This window comes from Poecilia mexicana, unplaced genomic scaffold (assembly GCF_051168715.1).
Source record: "Poecilia mexicana isolate PSO_F unplaced genomic scaffold, ASM5116871v1 scaffold_2, whole genome shotgun sequence".
NCBI lineage: Eukaryota > Metazoa > Chordata > Actinopteri > Cyprinodontiformes > Poeciliidae > Poecilia > Poecilia mexicana.
In genome coordinates, this window is record NW_028263371.1 from 4,445,593 (window position 1) to 4,464,398 (window position 18,806).

Below are 18,806 nucleotides of genomic sequence, written 5' to 3' on the forward strand. Positions count from 1 at the left end.
GGTTAGTTTTCTAAACTACAAAAAAGCAACTGTTAGGGATGCTCAAATATGAAAAATTGGACTGATATTGATATCTGATAGTAACACCGGTATTATGCCAGATTTACCAATATTTCATTTTATAATTTTTTTTATCCGATTACTCGATTAATCGTAAGAATAATCGATAGATTACTCGATTACTAAAATATTCGTTTACAACAGCCCTAATCGGGACCGATACAGATATTAATATAGGATTGGTGCATCTCTACTTTTTCTCCACTTTGACCCTTGTGGCTCTGGCTTTGTCCGTTTACTGAACCATCTCGCCCTTCGGTGCTTTGTTTCTTCATTAGCCTCCTTTGTTCATCTATAATTACAAACCGCTGTCCTGGCTGAAGAGTTGCGTTCAAGTGCAACTCTTCTGACTGAAGCGTGCCGCCGTTCTTTGGTGGAGGGCTCATTTGCCGCTTAGCCGCTCCTGCAGAACTTCCTCCTCTCCTCGCCTGAAATGCTTATTGGTGCGGGGGAGAGCCGCTGGCGAGAACTGGATGTTTACTCATCAGTTCGTGACCAAACGAATTGCTGCGTCTTGAACCAGCGTGAGCCACTTATCAGCACCGGGGCCACAAAATGGGACAGTAACGGACACAACGGCGCCGTTCTCCCGCTGCATCAGGCCTGATTCAGCAATTACCACGGCAACCGCAAAAGACCATAAGGCCAAAATGGAATATTTCTAATGGCTTCAATCTTCCTGTATCCATAATAATAACATTGATAGCAAGAGAGACAATAGGAGCCTGCTTTGTGTTTTTAATACCAGTTGACCTACTTTAGTTAATCCCTGGCCTGGTTGTACACTCTTACATGCAGCTGAAATAAAAAAAACAAGCAGTGATGTGTCAGCAGTTTTGATGGATTGTTATTTTGTGATTGTTATCTGTCGGTTTGAGAGGATGCAATAGAGGTGGGCATTTCTCTAGATGTGTGTTTTAGCAGTGAATCTGGTGTCGTTTCTGCCCCCATATACACAGTAAACAGCTGGATATCCAGAATAGGTGGAGCTTAAAATCTGTCTGCGCTGTTTGTTTTGTCCAAAACAATTTTTAATTCAGCAGTCTTTAGAAAAGATGAAAGTAGACAAGATGGAAGAAAAAAATAAAACGATTTTGGATTTTATGCAAAATTTATGCAAAATTAAAAATAAGTACATGTATGGGGAGTAAAGTTCAGACATTACCACAGAGTTTTCTTTTTTTTTTTTTTTTTTCGGTTCACTGCACAGTCAAATCACGCCTGCAGTACCTCTAACTGATTCAGTTTCTCATGGAGAAGGCAGTGAGTGGGTGAGACAAAAAAAGGAGGGAAATCACAATAAAGAAAGAAGCGCTTTGTAAGCAGAGCTTCACTAAAACATTCAGTTATAGAAAACGAACTGCAGTTTTGATGCTTCAACACTCATAGATTGTCATTTTTAATTGGGCATCTTTTTCAGCGAGTGTAAACTTTGTTCATCGACATTTTTGAGGGAAAGAGACTTATCACTTTTATATGAGTTACAGCAACATTTAATTTCCCTTTAGCATCAGAAAGGGGAACTTCTTAATTGAATTTGACTGATTTTATGCAGCTGTTAACAAAATTACATTTTAATGGGGGTTTTTAACCCATAAACAAAAACTAATTAAAAAAAACTGAAATAAATGTGTTTGATAGACAAATTGGTTTAAATCTTTAATAATTTGCCTCTTGTGTTGCATTAAAGATTTTAAACTCTCAGCATCAATTATGGTAATCAAATAACAGGATTCATCAGTGTAATCCTACAAAACTGAAAAAAAAATGTATTCTCAAACTGTTTCATTGTGTGTGTTTTTTAAGATTTTCTTTGTATGCAAGTCTGTTTCCTTATCCGCTTGTGCAGGATTGTCTGTTGAAAAATCAAGCAATCACGCAAAAATGATGGAATTACATGAAAACCCAATAAAAAAATAAACTCCAACTGCAGACTCCAGCAGCCTTTGACATCATTTGGTTGCTTCTAAAAATAGCAGGCTCTGTAATAAATCATGGCCTGACAGATTTTTGAAAAGCATCTATCAGCATTAAAATCTCTGCAGTGACCTTCAGTAAGTGGAGGAAATGTAATTAGAGGGGGAGTAGCTGGGGGGAGGAGGGGTCAATTCAGCGAGAGCCACCCTCTCCACAGGAACCAGGCGCTCCACAGACAGAGCAAAGGAAAAGATTCAGTTCAGCTGAGGGGAAGATTGGGATGTGAATATGCCTTGACTGCCTGTGTGAACCTCTGGTGTCAGCGATGCAGCTGAGAACCAGTGACAGTAAGCTGAAATGAAAGGAGGCAAGGAAGTGAACAAAAGAAAAGTTAAAATGGCTGATTCGACTTGAGGAAAAAGGTAGAATTCAGTTTCGTCTCCGCAGGCCCAGAGGGGGACTTACTGTCTAGATTTAAGACTTATGAACATTGTTAGGGGCCTGAAGGCAACACTGGAAAAGTTGTTTTTTTTCTCTTTCTTTGTTTACCTGAAAAGTTCAATAATTAAGGAAAACTTAAGGACAAAAGTGATAACGCAGTGTATAGAAATCTGACTGATAGAATTAATTTGGCTCAAAAGTGGGGGAAATAAAAATGTCTCTTTGATTTAATTCCACTCAGTTTGATGTGGGCAGACATTTTGCATTCATGGGAGAGCATTTCTCCAGGTCAGGGGGGTCGTCCTGCCTCAAGTGGAGGAGTTTAAGTATCTGGGGATCTTGTTCACAAATGAGGGAAGAAGGGAGCGGGAGATCGACAGGCGGATTGGGGCAGCCGTGAAGCAGGCGCTGTACCGATCTGTCGTGGTGAAGAGAGAGCTGAGTCAAAAAGGAAGCTCTCGATTTACCGGTCGATCTACGTTCCTGCCCTCATCTATGGTCATGAGCTTTGGGTCATGACCGAAAGAACGAGATCACGGATAAGCGGCCAAAATGGGTTTTCTCTGCAGGGTGGCTGGGCTCTCCCTTAGAGATGGGGTGAGAAGCTCGATCATCCGGGAGGGACTCAGAGTAGAGCCGCTGCTCCTCCACATCGAGAGGAGCCAGTTGAGGTGGCTCGGGAATCTGGTCAGGATGCCTCCTGGACGACTCCCTGGTGAGGTGTTCCGGGCACGTCCCACCGGGAGGAGGCCCCGAGGAAGACCCAGGACACGCTGGAGGGACAATGTCTCTTGGCTGGCCTGGGAACGCCTTGGGGTTCCCCGGAGGAGCTGGAAGAAGTGGCTGGGGAGAGGGAAGTCTGGGCCTCCCTTCTGAAGCTGCTGCCCCTGCAACCCGACCCCAGATAAGCGGAAGAAAATGGACGGACGCATGGGAGAGCATTTGAAGAATTAAAACCACCTTGTACATTTTTGACTTAGAAACATTATTGCCACAGACACCAGTGTTTGCCTGTGCTGTGTTCTCATTCTTGGATTAAGGAATCCAACTTTTTCATTACCCTGGAGTAAAAACAGCAGATAGACTGAAGAAATCTTTCCTCTTTCTTCCAGCTGGAGCTGTTTCTTACAGCCTGGTCTCCAATCCCATTTCTGTTCACAGCAATAGGCAGCTATGTTTTTGTAGTTCCTCGTGAAAGATCACTTTTAATGTATTAAAATTTTCCCTTTAAACTCACAAAAATGATCTAAGGCCATCTTAACATCTAGTGGTCAAACTATTTATCCATAACAGGGAAAGACACAGCCAGACATTAATACTAGCTAAACCTGAGATAAACAATCTGAACCCAAATAAATGCCAAGCTGGTGGTTTACCCTGAGGACCAGGTTTTGTGATTTTAGTTTCCTCAGACATTGTCCACACCTTTTGCTGAAGCAGGAAGCAGCCGACGCCCAGCCCAGGTAACTCACAGAGGGACGGCATGATAAGTGTAGCAGGAAACTATGCATAATAGTTTTAAATGCAACCATCAACTGTGCATGGCTGCTAAAGTTCCTAAATTAAATGAAACTGTTGTGAAATGGCTTGACTTCACAAATCATGATAAACTTACCATCTTTACTGGCTGTGGACTGATTGGGAGCAGCTGGCTGATCACAAACACAAATCAGACGTTTAGGTCCCTCAAATGGTTTCAGTTCAGATTAATCTGAGCATGTGAAGAATATATCTCGTTAAAATGAAAGGGCCTAGTCATCGTTTTACCATTTGAGCTGTTGCAGCTAAATCAGCTTGGCTGCATCTTTCCCACCAAACAAAGTTGGGACAAGGTCAGCTGCCTGTGAAAACAGATGATTGTGGATGCAGTTTTCTTTAGGAAGCTGATAAAACTGTTGGAGCGATAGCTTTGCCGCTGAGCTGTAGAATATGTCTGTGGATGGAGCTCTAGTTGGGCGTTCTTGTTTTTAAAGCGGTCTGCTGGCTGTGGTTTCCTAGAAACTTTTTTGGTTAACTATTGAGCATAATAGTTTGGTAACTAGGATCAGTTGGAATGCATTTGTGATTGAACCAAAATGATTTTTTCATAGTGACATTTGTTGTGAATTGGCAGTATATACAGTAAATAAGCTGAACTGAGCTAATGAATGTCACAGAAGGAGACATTTTGAACACATTTCTGTCTGGTTTTCATGGAACTCCAGTCTAAGTAGCTCTGAGGTAAACATTTAGCACCGTTGATCATTTATCTTTGACTTTAAAATGTTGGATGGGACCATCTACTGAAATTTTAGTGAGCTGCTTCTTATTAAATAAGATTTCTATTGGTGTTCCGCTGGGTTCTGTCCTTGGCCCCATTTTATTCTTTTTGCCTTATTTGCTACTTTTATATAATTTTATAAGATTTCGCAGGGATTTTTCTGCCTTTCACTGCTGTCAACACATTCCCACAGCGTGTTGTGAACATTTAGTCCCTAAGAACTGTGGAGAATATATTGTTCCAACCATATATCAAAAAATTGTATTTAGATTGTTTGAGGAACGTGGGTGAACTGAGCAAAAGTTCACCCGGTGCTTTTCTATTGGTGGCTGCAGTTCTGTTTTCACTTGCCTCTTTAACACTTGGTTTTTGGAAATTTAAAGTGCACCTCGCTTCAGGTCGCCCTTAAGATTGCCTGATATTTCCTTTCTTTTTTTTTTTTTTGTGGCCTTTCTCCATTTTCAACACGGCTCATTCTGGAAAAGAATACAATGCCTCTACCCATGTACGATGACCCTTGAGAGAGGCATTAGTGTATAAAAATAGATCGATGTTGAGATGGTGAGATGTAACGCAGAACACTTGAGCATTTCTCTCCAGCTGCTGTTGTGGGGAAAGCTGGAAAGGCCTGGTGGACGGCCCCGGCACTGAATTATAGATGAGGTTAGAGACATGGAGGCACTCCTCTGGCTTTCCCCATCCTCCCACCTCAGTTCAAGTACCATCACTTAGGAGCGTGCACACACACACACACACACACACACACACACACACACACACACACACACACACACACACACACACACACACACACTCATACTAAGCCAACAAACTGTGCATGCTGCCTTGAGGCTTATAGGTTTCACACATTCATACTTCAACTCCAGACCTCTACTCTCAAAGACGTGTGTCCTTTTTTTAATATTATTATTATTACACAAATACAGTTTCACAAACACACACTTGTGAAACTGTGCATTTGCTTAAGGAATCTTCCGAAGCTTGCTTTGTGGTCCGTGAACTTCTAAGATGAGATGGATTTCCCACTTTTGCTGCCAAAGAGAGCCCGGCTTTGAGGTTCAACAAGGTGTTGACTTCTCGGAAGAAGGAAAAAAAAGGAAAACCGGCAAAACCTTTGAAACTACTGAGGTGAACAGGAGCTCACCAGATCTTTCAGTAGATTTTTCATTTCACACATGTTCTGAATTTGATTCTGGTATTTTTCAGGTCTGGATAAGTAAAGAAAATAAGAGTTTGGGGAATAACTGTGAATTTCAACTTGATTTCTAATCCCATTTTCATTTCTTTTTCTCGCTTTTTTTTGTTGCTCCTTCCTTCCAGTGGTACAGTGGTTTTCCAGGCAAACCACTGTACCAATATGTGTGTTGAATTTAAAGTGATCTCTATAATTTCATTTGAACGTAGTGGAGTGACAGGTAAGCTAATTCTGGAAAAGTCTGTAATTTTTACCTGGTAAATGTGTAGGACGCTTGGGGTTAAAACTGACCTGCATTTGCGCTAAAGAAATAACCCAGATGTTTTTTTCAGAATCCATTTACTGTATGAGTGAGCAGCTTCAAAGACCGACATAAGAGTTAGTTGTTATTTTTGACAGTTCATGATCAAAGACTTCTGTCATTCGCCCTGCATCGTTTAACCGCAGCACCATGAGAGAGTATCAGTATATATTTACCTTGAAGAAGCATGCGTCTGTAAACACTGAGTCCTGTGTTTTTACCTGAGGCAGGTTTTGTTTTTGCCAATGACAGTTTGCATAATGTCATCATCTGCAGGTGCTCCAGCAGGCTCATTTGAACTTTGACCTCTTCAGAATACTAACAGGAAAACATATATGCGTTTGTCAGGTGAGAGCCCAGCCACATAAAAGTCATGTGAGCAGCTGGAAAGTGGCTCATGTGAGCGATGTATAAAAAGATCATTAATTCATGTAGCAGCAGGTGAATCAGGCTAGTAAAACTTTTTTTTTTATCTCTATGGATATCTGTCTCTCTTCCTGAGTTTCATTCTGAGAGTCTGACTAAGCTAAATCTACGAGTTTCACTACAGTGACCACTTGCAGCTGAAAGTTTTACAGATGAGCGATTTTCTAGCAGGAAGCGTCTCTCTCAAGCAGCTGCAAGGTGTCTTGTTTTCGCTTTTCGATTCCCCCTGGGGGCTTGTTAGGTGAGATCAGCAGACTGGTCAGAGGGGTCGGTGTGCTACTGTATAATCAGAAAGGAGCTTTGAAGCCTGGACAAAGCAAAGCTTTTCTAGAACTGAAGGGTGTGTGTGTGAATCTGCATGCAAAAAATAACTTAGAGGTTTTTACATGGGGTTGTTTTTGTTTTTTCTTCCGTTTTATAGTTTTGTCTCCACACCGTTGTTTTTTATTTTATTTACTTTTAAGCGGTTACAGCAAAACTTTAAACTGGTGCTGCACAAGTTACTCAACAGGTTGTTGCTAGGTAACCAAAGAGCGAGTGAGTTGATGCTACCGGCGAGTTAGCTCGCCATAGGATGAGAGGTTGAGTGGCTAAAGTCTTTCCTCTGCCTCCATCTCCCAGAATGCTGTGCGGTTCTGGATCAGAGTTCGATCCATATTCTATATAATATCAAATGTTCTATCAGACATCATTCCTACTGCTACTAATCAATTTATCTCACACTCACATGGGCGCACATGGAAGGCTCAACCAATCACATTTTACACCTGCAGAATATATTTGTCCATTTTGGATGGATGTGCCGTCATTTAATGATCATCTCTTAATTCAGGGTGTCCAAAGTGTTTCCCTGGAAACGTTTTGGCCCTTTGTTCAAATTTGTGTGCCGCCCACCACTTAACCAATGCAGTTTAGAAATAGTACAAATTTGGCCCCTGGTGGACACTTTTGTCATTTATTTTATCATGTCAATTTCAATGACAAATCTGATTCTTCTTTGACTTAAAGTGTTTTTCTTCTTAATTTAATTTAATAGAAACAGAACTATAAACATCCAGGGACGAGTTACTTTGTTAAACTTTAATAGAAACTTTTTTTTGAGGAAAATTTCTTTTTTTTTTTTTTGCTGGGAATAGACTCAAAGATTTAATAGACCAAATAAACTAAAAAAAAAAAAAGTTAGGAAACTGTCCACCTTTTGTAAAAAAAAAAAAAAAAGATGCCTTTTTGCAAGGTTATTATAATTAACCTGAAACTAACAAAATAATGAAAACTTAAACTAACTGGAACTATAATGCATGTTTATAAAACTCACTAAAACATTCTGAAATCATAGCTATAACGTGTTTTGTCTTTGTGTTTATGAATATATTTATAAGCCTTTTTTAATTCTGCACCTAAAAATGAACCAAAGCAAAAACTACTACTATAATAAAGACTAAAACTAAACATTTAACTAATAACAAATAATAAAAACACACTCTTAAAACCTAATTGAATCAGACAAATAAAAAGTTACAATGTAATAATACAATAATGAAAAAACCAAAACAATTATAAACCGCATCTCTTTTTTTTTCATCAAAATGTGTTTAATTTATTGCTGAGCAGATGGAGGAAAAATTAACTACAGAATTATTTTGCATTTTGACTTTGAAAAACAATTAGCTTATTTTCAACTGTGGCACTCCAGCCCACGTTGGGAAACATTTGGATGCCGTGTGACCTTACAGTTAATCAGCAAGTGAACGTTTCGTCTTGTAAAAATGGCCCCTGGTTTTAAAGTGGTTTCTATAGAAACCTGAAGACCCCAATGCTCCACTCTTTGCTGCAGTTCCTGCAGATTTCCTACAAAACTTTTAATTAATCATCTCCACGTTTTGTTTTGTTTTTTTGCAACATTTATGGTGAATGAATTTATATTAAAAAATTTGGTAAAACGTTCAGTGTCTGCAGGTTTGCATGTTCACTGCGAACAGGGAGAATTGTCCCTCTTCAGTGTTTGTGGCTCTGCGTACCAGAGGGTTGTTTGCGGTCGAAGCTTATCCAAACTCTCTGGTGGGGTGTTGTTTGTTCAAAAGGCGTGAAGCTATAAAAGAAACATGAAACCATACGATGAAGCATTTATTGCAGATCTAATAAAACTCGCCGGTTGTGTAAATACAGGAACTTCAGCCGCTTAAATTAGAGCAAAGAAGAGAAACTTCCCTCTTTCTGCGGTTGACTGTTTTAAACATTCTGCTTGACTAAATGTCAATCTTTTGAATGCTTTTTGAAACATTGGTGTGTTTAAACACCAATGGGGGAGAAAAAAGCAAAAGTGTTACGTTATAACATTTCAGCTTGCTTGGTGAGTTATTCCAAAAGGCCAACATTTTTTCTTTTGTGTGTGAGACTCCTAGCATGTGTTCAGTCACCCCATGCGGGTGACTCGTGGGCGGGGACGTATGTGGAACTTGAAGGAGAGATGCGTTGCCTCTTTTTAATCGCAGTTGCACCATTGCAGACTCTGTTTGACTTGTAAAACTCCACCCTGTGCGTTATCCGACAGGCAGGATCGCTCGGCAGCAACAGTGTGGAAAGCAACCGTTGACATGAGCAACCTGGATTAATTTCGACAGTCATGACTTGGCTTAGGTGGCCCGGGGCATGCCTCGGCCTGCTGAATTCACCGCAAAAATGGCGGCGGCTGCTCCATCCGTAAGTGATTTTTGTGTACGGATTGGTGGTGGGCTCTGCTTGCTGAACTACCTGCTGCTGCCGCCTTTTGGACTTTTGGGGTGGCGGCTTGGGATTCTTCTCTACTGCTGAGCTTTTCAAATTCAAAACTGGGTGTGGAAAAAAACATGAAGGGGAATTTTAAGTAGGGAAGCACCGATCCACTTATTTTTTCACTTCTGATACTAATACAGATTTGGTATCGGCTGATTCCGATACCAAAAACCAAAGCTGAACTAATCATAATGTTTCTTTTTCTTAAACACAGACATAAATGTACTAAATTACAAATTTATCAGATAACTCTGCACCATTACAGCACACTTAAACACACCAAAAGCTTCAGAAGTTTGATCAAATATGTAAAAACAACTTTAGTTTGTTCAGTCACCAGAACAGCCAATGGAAAATAAATTATAAAATGACAAAACCAATAGGTTGACTACCTTTGTAGAACATGTAGAAATAAACAACAGGAAGCCAAAGTGTAGAACTAGACTGAATAGATCTGCCCTTATGGATCGAGCACATTGTCACTGATACCCCATCTAGAATTTTTTTCCAATTTCGGGACCGATACAGATATTAACATCAGATCAGTGCATCTCTGGTTTTAAGTAGGATCTTTGTTAAGCTATTAAAACATCTGTCATAACACAAAGCACAACTCTATTTCAAAATGTATCCATATGTAGGACGGGGCTACGGCTTCTGCGCCTTATTTCCAAAAGAGTTTATTCACAAATTTTTCATTTATTTTTATTTTTTTTATCATTTCTGCATTGAAAGCTTTTACATACACAAATTTAAACCCAGCTTTAACCCAAAGCAATTAAGCGTTTATGAAGAGCTGAAAGTTTAAAATGTGACCAAAACGTATTAAGATGAACTTCAGCATAAGAAATGTATGAATGTCTTGTTCTTTTTAGTGCATGTCTGAATAGATGTGTAGCATTCACACGTTTTCACCGTTCATGTTTTGGTGTCAACATTTTAAATTTTTTCTGAATACCTGGAGGAAATTTGGTTTCTCCACAAGATTTTATAAATGTAAAAATAAAAAAGGCATTTTCTTAATCAACACCCACTTCGATTCCTTTGGGACGATTCAAACTTCAAGACAAAAAAAGAAATCTTCTGAAACTTGCTCTTGTTTTAAGCTTATGTTTCATTAGCTTATCTTATTGAGTCAAATTTCTTAATAATTTGTTTTGTTATCAAAACTGGTCTGTCTGGTTAGTGAGGTCTTGGCTCTAAATGAGACAGCTTGTATAAACAAGTTAGAGAAAATAGTTTATGACACGAGCTGTAAGGCTGTCTCTTACGTCTTTATCTGTCACTCAGGCATCTTTTGTTTTTTTTTTTCTAAATTTGAAAACTCTTTCCTTCTTCCGCGCCTGTTCAAACACGTGTACATTTTTCTCTCGACGTTAAAACATAACTGTTTCACAACCTGCGAGCACCACAAAAGCAGAAAAGGAGAGCGAGAGGCCGGGCCGCCTTAATCTGCAGGATTTACCAGAAGAGCCGCCGTGGTCGAGCCCTAAATTGATTTCTGCTCTGGCCCGAGCGCAGGCGGCCTGTCTTAGTCATATGTGCTTTGCGACGTTGTTAAATATGGTTTTATTTGCAACCAAGCGACCGCAGCAGTATTTAGTTCCAGACTGCCGGTCTGTTTTTCCTGAACCCTGCGTTCGGCGCTCTGGATTCACAAGCGTTTGACGCTGCTGGCTTTGACTCCTGCTGCTAGAGTTACAGGTCATTTTGCGAGTGGAAGATTTGAAGCGGATGTGACCGGGTCACGGCTGCCTCTCTGATATTCCAACACGCATGCGTGATTTTTTGCTTTTATTCATTAAATGCGTTCCGTTTTATCACAAGTTCTCCACATGTGCGCAGCCTGCTGGTGCAGTCTCAGCTGTAAATGTGGTAGTGATTTAATGCGTTGCTTGTTTTTACGCACAAACGAGACATTTTTCTTAGGAATGTCTGGAATTTTCTGGTGCTCACACACTTCACTGCTGGGTTCCCGTACAGAAAGGATGCTGAGGACACTGGGAGTGTGTGTGACCTGATCTGTGGAGTCGTCACAGCATCTGCTCTTCCACTGGGTCTGGAGGGCTTTCCACTCCAGTGGCACTCGGTCGAACCCGTTTGAAAGTGAACCTTCCAGTTCACTCGAGTTGAGAGCGAGTTCTTGCTCTGCTCTATTTTTTTATTATTATTATTCATGGAAACTTTTATGAAAATGGAAAACATTTGAAAACAGACCAATTTCTGGGACTTGTTTGAACATAATCTGAGCTTGGAAGGCTTGAACTCTTCCTCACCTCTCACCTTGTCATCTGTGTTTTGGTCGTTGCTGTTCTGACTTCCTTTTTCTGCGTAGCATTCAGTTTATTACAGAAGTATTTGATTATGTGGAACCTTTTTCTATATTTTGTCATGTTAAAATGTCAGCCTTCACTGTATATTATTACTTTTATTAGACATGTAGACACAAAGTAGTGACACACGGTTTTGGTAGCGGCAGCAACGGCATTTTTAGCCACTAAAAATCTGAAAAGTGTGGTGTGGTTTTGTATTTAACCCCCTCTTATTCAAATGAATGAAATCCAGTACAACAAACTCCCTCCAGCTCTTGCCTAATTAGTGAATGAACTTTACTTTTGTGGAATTTTTCTAGAAATAAACTACACGAGTCGGTGTAGTTTGGTTGTGGACGGGTTGAAAGCAGGATTAGGTTACAAAAGCAATATCCCAAAATGTGGAAAACCTCACTTTAAAGCTGAAATGGGCTGTTCATAAAAGTTATTATGTCCAAATGAGACCCAAGATTGAACAACTTGTGAAATATGCCTGTAAGAAACTGAAGTCATCCTGAAGTCAACCTGATGGAAAACATGGCAGTGGCAGCATCATGCTTCTTGATGCTGCCATGCTTAACAAAAAGATGTTGGAGGCTGAGAAAAAACACATTAGGGTTTGTTATGATCCATGTCATCATCACAATCCATGTTGTGCTAAAATCACCTAGCATTAGCTTAAGGCTTATTCATATGCTGGCCTAGTCAAAGTCTAAACACACTACAAAGAACACAAAATCTTACCAAGTGTTTCTGGTCGAGTTTCTGGAACAAATATCTCAGTACAATTGAAATGGGACAAAACTAACTTACAAATAACTTTTCAGCAGGATGTAAAACAAGCAAGAGGTCAGTTATTTATTAATATAAGAAAAAAATACTAGTTCAACTGGCAGATTATTTCATTTATAACAAGACATTTTTCTCATGTCATAATCTACCAGTAGAACTAGTATTTTTTTTAAATTAATATCAAGGAATTATCGAGCTGCAGAGCCTGGTACTTTACTGGGTGTGTGTGCTGAGCTAGCTTCATTTAGTGGAGGATGTCACGTTTTTATTGACACGTTTCCTCGTTTCTGTCTGCTTTTTCCCCGTCAGGATGAAAATGCGGCGGCACAGAGTGTTCTTGCTGTGCACGGTGGGTCTGTGTGTCATCTCCTTCCTCCATTACTACAAGGCCCTGCACTACGTCTCCCTGCTGCGCGAGCTCTCCGCTCCGTACCCCAACATCAAGTCCTTCATCATGGTCTCGGGCTTCTTCTGGAGGGAGAAGGGCGTCGCTGCCACCCCGCTCAGTCCCGCCTCTCCCGAAGAGGCCCCACCGCTGCCCGTCCTCCACCAGGGTGCGGTGAAGCCTGGCGGAGGGGCGGGGTCTCTGGGGGATGGAGGCGGAGGAGGGGGAGCGGTAGACCCGGGAGTGTTGGACGGCAGAGTGGCCGGCGTGGCCGGCCTTAAACATTTCGAGGTGAGAGCGATGAAGGAGCCGGAGCCTCCGCATCCCTGGGAAAAACCAGAGGAGAACCAGCTGGGAGACTCGCCAAGAGAGGTTCAACACCCTGGCTTTCTGAGTTACTGCATGCTAACAGTGCATGCAAAATGGAATATATGGCTGTATGGCTGAGGCTTCCAGCTTCGGCATCAGAACTTAAAGATGAATCCTGTTACAAGAGAAAAGCTTAGACTTGTCTTTTCTCTTTTTCTTGTCAGGATGGTCGATCTGTCTTTGTCCAAATGAAGCCAGAGTAGGACCTCAGTTTACAACATAGATGTTAGAGATTTTTTTAGTTTTGATTAACTCTTTGTTGAATAGTTTACATTAGAGTATTATCAACATGGGTTTAAATGGATTCATGATATTGTCACCTTTCTAAAATGATGGCCTACGTCACTTATTTTATTTTGCCAAATGTGATTTTTTTTATTGATTTTTTTTTCCTAAATCATCTTTTGGCAAAAAGAAAAAAAAAAGGCTTAGACCACCATTTAAGGAAGGTGACATAACATAAGACCTTCTCACTCCCAAATTTATTCTGACAAAAATAGATTTTGTGTTTGATTTGTCAACATATCTAAATTTGAAAGATAAAAATCTGTCTCTTATGTGGACAGGTAAATATTAAGACGAGGGGAAAAAATATTGACACAAGCTATAGAATGATCCTGTCCAAGATGCAGGCCATCTTGGACAACGAGTCTCATCCACTCCATGACCTGTTGGCCAGAGATATATATATATATATATATATATATATATATATATATATATATATATATATATATATATATATATATATATATATATATAATATTCTTTTTTTTTTTTTTTTTTACAAAGTTTGTATGTTTTACCTAAGATGGAGTTACTTTCAACAAATAAGCAATTTCCCCTTGGGGATCAATAAAGTCTATTCTATTCTAACACTTTTTTTGCACTCTTAGTTGTTTCTCTGTTCAATTCTACACCAGAGCAGAAAGCCATATGAAGGCTTGATTTCAGATTTTTCTCCTCCTTATGAACAAAACACTTTGACCTAAAAGCCTCCACAAGCACAACATAATTTTGTGCCTGTTGCACAGAGAATATATATACAAATATGTAAGCAGTGGTGGGTACGCCTCTGCTAATGCGCTAATAGGTAAGCTAATTATTTGTTTAGCTAACTTTGAAAATGCTAAGAGCACTTAGAGTCCACGAAATTCGTTTTTCTGGATATATTTTAAGCAGAATACAGCACTCACATAAACAAATTCAAAAATACTTTATAAATCCCAGAGGGAAATTAACAAGCATGGCTGTTAATTATGCATATACAGAACGTCTTGTGTGTGAATTGTTCTCACATTCTCCTCTTGGTTGAAGTTAGCAGTGTAGCATTAGCTTCTGTTAAAAACACAGCGATGATGACTCTCCACGGCGTCTTTTTGGGCATCAGCCGCTCCTTCAGCTAATGTTTTAGTTAGCACTGCCAACTTTTGTATATATTTTTTTATGTAATTCCTTAAGAGACCTACAACTCATAACTTTAAAAAACAAAATCTTTTGAAGGTTTAGTGTACACCACTCATTTCTAGAGCAGTTATTTTACAAGTAAACTTACTTTCAGAGTAAGCCAATGAGTGCTAATAGTAAAAACGTGGTAAATGAAATGCCAGAGTATTTACCTGAAGTGGACCTGAACTCCTTCTTATCTTCTTCCTTCTAGAAACAAAGAGACGATAGTCACGTTGAACCCAACCTACAAAAACTGCGGGAACAATTAGGAAAAGAAAAGCTGCCTGACCCGATAAAGTCCATGGGAGACCTTCACACCCGCAGTTACCAGCTCCAGGATGACAAAACCTCGTATTTTGTGCGTACGAGTCGTGGGGCCTACTGTTTCAGACAGGGGACGGAGATCAAGGAATCCTCTGTAAAAGCAGCAGCGGGTGCGGCTGGTGACGTTTTGGACGTAGATAAAGCCGCTCAGCGGAAACCTCTGGGGCTTCAGCAGCAGCCCGGAAAGACAAAGGGCAAAGGTCAGCCTTTGGGCAGCGGGAAGCAGCTGGTGAAGTGTGTTTGCCGGCCGGGCTGGCACGGACCTTACTGTGGGGTTCCCACCATGGTGTACCACTCCAACCTGCCAACGAAGGAGCGGCTGACGCCCAGAAAGACGCCGCGGAGAGTCATCAACGCCATCAACATCAACCACGAGTTCGACCTGCTGCACACGCGCTTTCACGAGCTTTCGCAGGCCGTGGACTTGTTCCTGGTGTGCGAGTCAAACTTTACCGCATACGGAGAGAAACGGCCGCTGAGGTATGGCATGATCTTCATTTCTTCATTTGGGAGCGGAATGTAATGCACGATCACAACAATAAAGTTTACCGCACAATAAATTGCTCCAGAAATGATCCTGATGAACGATAATATTGTCATGTTAAGACCAGTTTCAGCTCATAATAATAATGGCATAATAATTTGAGCACACATCCTGAAAAGTCAAACAAACTTGAATTTTGAAAAGAAAATTTAGCACTGATACCAGAAGACATTTTAAATATCCAAAATAAAAGAAAACGGAGCAGTTTCTGTTAGGTCATTCTGTCTCGACAGGGAAAACAGGCAAAAGTGGCAGGTAGTGCAGACCAACTACTTCACACTGGGTGTCGAATGTTTGCAACGTTTCTCAAAATGGCGGCTCTTCAGCGATATGAAATGGGAGCGTCTCTTTGACGACTGTCGTCCAAATGAAATTTGTTCATTTCTCATGAACAAATTTTATGAGAAATAAATCAATAAGCTATAGTTTACTTATAGCTTATTGTGACAAGCTAAGGCTTTACATATCAAGTTAAAATCTCTCTAAGATAGGAAAACATACAACATATTACACTTTATTATTTATCCAGCACAAATAAATTCACAATGAAAAGCTGTGGGTGGTTAAACAAAGTACGCGGCCCGAGTCAACAGCTTGTGTCGAAGTCTTTAACAGTAATCAGAGTCAGAAATGTGTTTTCCTCCGTCAGGCTCTCACATTATTGCAGAGGAATTGTGACCGACTTTACAGCATCCATACAGCCACTGGAGGTTTACCGACGTGTCTCTGCACAGGCGTCGCATCAGGTTTGGGTCTGAACTTTAACTGGGACATTAGTATACCGTTGTTTTTCCGTTTTCTAATACTTGGTTGTAGGGTTTACAGTTGTTTGGGGTCACGGTCTTTACTGAGACGCTCCTATTAAACCTAAACAGATAAATAAATGCATTTAATCATCGACAAATGGCTGATGCCTCAGGTTATTCACTTCCAGCTTTCCCCTCTCAGCTTTATTTTTGTTGAATAATCAATGAGTTTTTGATCAATTGTGTGTTTTTGTGCTTTTTAGATTAAATTTAGACCATTTCAAAAACTCAATAAAGGCAACATCAGTACTAATGAGCTGATGAGTGAAGCTGTTGAACTGATAGTGGTTGTACTTTGTTTTTACAATAACTCCTCATGTCTAACAATTTTAAGATACCAGATTTTATTTACTTATTGTTTTAATTTTTAGGTTATTTTTAATGACGCATTATAAATTTGTGCTAAAATGTTCTCTGACCACTTCTTTGGAGTTTTTTTTATTTTTCTTTTGGCATCTGGAAATTAATTTTGAAATTGGATAGTGCAGGGCATCAAATGTGTGTTGCTGGAATTATTAAATCCTGGTCTGACTAGTTTCTGGTCACAGTCAGACATCGTCCTTTTGTTGTGGATTTTGTTTTCTGTTGCTTTCGCCTCAACATTGTTGTTGGCCGTTCATCTTGGACAGGTTCAAAACAAACAAATTAGTTTTATAATAAGCCAACCCCGTTAGCCATTTTCACAGCTCCGAAACAAGATCTGTGCTTTGGTTGCTGCTGCAGCTGTTCTGCTGCTGCCGTACCTGTTGATGCTCTGCTGAATGCCTGATTTAAGGTCATCGATACCAGAGGAGCTCTATTCATGCTCTACGTTCCCATTCAGATGGCAAAAACAAACTGTTGTTGCTTTGAGTGTTTGTTTTTTTGTTTTTTTTTCCTTCTAGCTTCTCTCCATTGTACGCAGTCATTCTTCATGCTTGTTGAGACTCGGTGTGCAGAATAATAATTACAGTTTGGTTTCTTTGGCAACGACGTGAAACACCTTGAAAGCAATTTTCCAGGAGATTATGACGAGCGGCATGATTGACTGGGCGAGGAGGGAGATTGGTGTGTTCAATCACAGGACATGGCATGGCATGAAAGTGGCTACACACGCCGCTTTTTTTCTTTTTTGGCTACGCGTATCAACAGGTTAATAGAGTTGGTCCTCTCAGGAAGTCTGGTGTGTGTTGAGCAGAGAGCTGGTGTTTGTCAAGCACCAACCGCCAATGCTCGGTGGATTCGTTTTGGATCTCCGTTTGGTTTTCAAACCAGCGGTGATCATTTGGCCTCGTCGGTTTCCGTTAGACAGAATAACCGCAATCATGATTCATTTTTAATTCACCAAGGGAAATGGTTAGGCAGAGAAATGTGATTTTAGCAGCTTTACAGAGACTCTTCCTTTCAAATAAGAATCTGAAATTTTCTATGAAGGCCTTAGAGATTTATTGGACAAGATCTATAAACGAAAAGCATCACAGAGACCAAAGAACGCCTGAGACGGGTCAGCCATGATGTTTAAACCAGGGTTCTACGTCTAACAGCAAAGTTCAGTTTGTCTGAAAATGAAGAGTTTTACACCGACTACAAACCTGCCTAAACTGGAGTTAAAATCAAATAATGTTGAAGTGTTGTCCCAGTCGAAATCCAGACCTAGCTTCAATTAAGAGTCTGTGGAATGAATTGAAAGTATGTTTATTCTAGATGTGTAAAGCTGGCAGAGACACAGCCCAAAACACTTCTGGTTGTCATTGGAGCAAAAGGTCTACAACGTGCTGACTTGGTTGAATACAGCTACACACCATTCTTTTCATTTTTTATTTGTAAAAAATGCTGAAAACCATGTGTCGTTTTGGATAAACCTATAGACCTGATAGACCAACTGATAGACCAACCGGTATATCGCTTGGCCCCTTCATCCAAGAGATGAAGATGAAGAGATGTTGGTCTATCAGTTGTTGATAGACTAACTGGTTTGTGTTGGTCTATCACATCAACTCATATTAAATACATAAGTGTGACGAAATGAGGCACTGTAAGTTTGAAATGACTGACCAACGGCCCATTAACTGGTTCTGGCCGAAGTTAAGAGATTTGGAAATGGCAACTTTATCGTTGACAATTTCCTTTTGTCTGTCTCCCTAGTTTCCTTCGTCTCCTTCTGAATGGAACATACGACTACGTCCGTCATAAGATCCTCTATGTGTTCCTCGACCACTTCCCCGACGGTGGCCGGCAGGACGGATGGATAGCCGACGACTATCTGCGGACGTTTCTGACACACAACGGCTTGTCCAGGGTGAAGGGGGCCAGGTCGGATGACGTGTTCGTCATCAACGACGCCGATGAAATCCCGGCGCAGGAAGGCCTCCTTTTCCTCAAGTTGTTCGACGGTTGGACCGAACCGTTCGCCATACACATGCGAAAGGTACGCAAGCGGTATGCCACAGAGT

At 40.5% G+C, this 18,806-nt stretch overlaps 1 protein-coding gene across 6 annotated transcripts in view; it reads left to right on the forward strand.

The window, feature by feature from the left end:
* Positions 1-18,806, forward strand: part of mgat3b (beta-1,4-mannosyl-glycoprotein 4-beta-N-acetylglucosaminyltransferase b) — a 66,065-nt gene that overhangs the window by 33,004 nt on the left and 14,255 nt on the right. For 2 of the 6 annotated variants that reach the window (XM_014997290.2, XM_088009215.1), the window contains exons 2-5: positions 9,173-9,321; positions 12,807-13,254; positions 14,912-15,504; positions 18,499-18,781. In XM_014997290.2, coding sequence (XP_014852776.2) covers positions 9,245-9,321; positions 12,807-13,254; positions 14,912-15,504; positions 18,499-18,781 — 1,401 coding nt within the window. In that variant the 5' untranslated portion in view covers positions 9,173-9,244. Of the gene's footprint in view, positions 1-9,048; positions 9,322-12,806; positions 13,255-14,911; positions 15,505-18,498; positions 18,782-18,806 lie in introns of those variants that run through there. The other 4 variants (XM_014997292.2, XM_088009220.1, XM_088009228.1 and 1 more) reach the window with 3 other exon arrangements.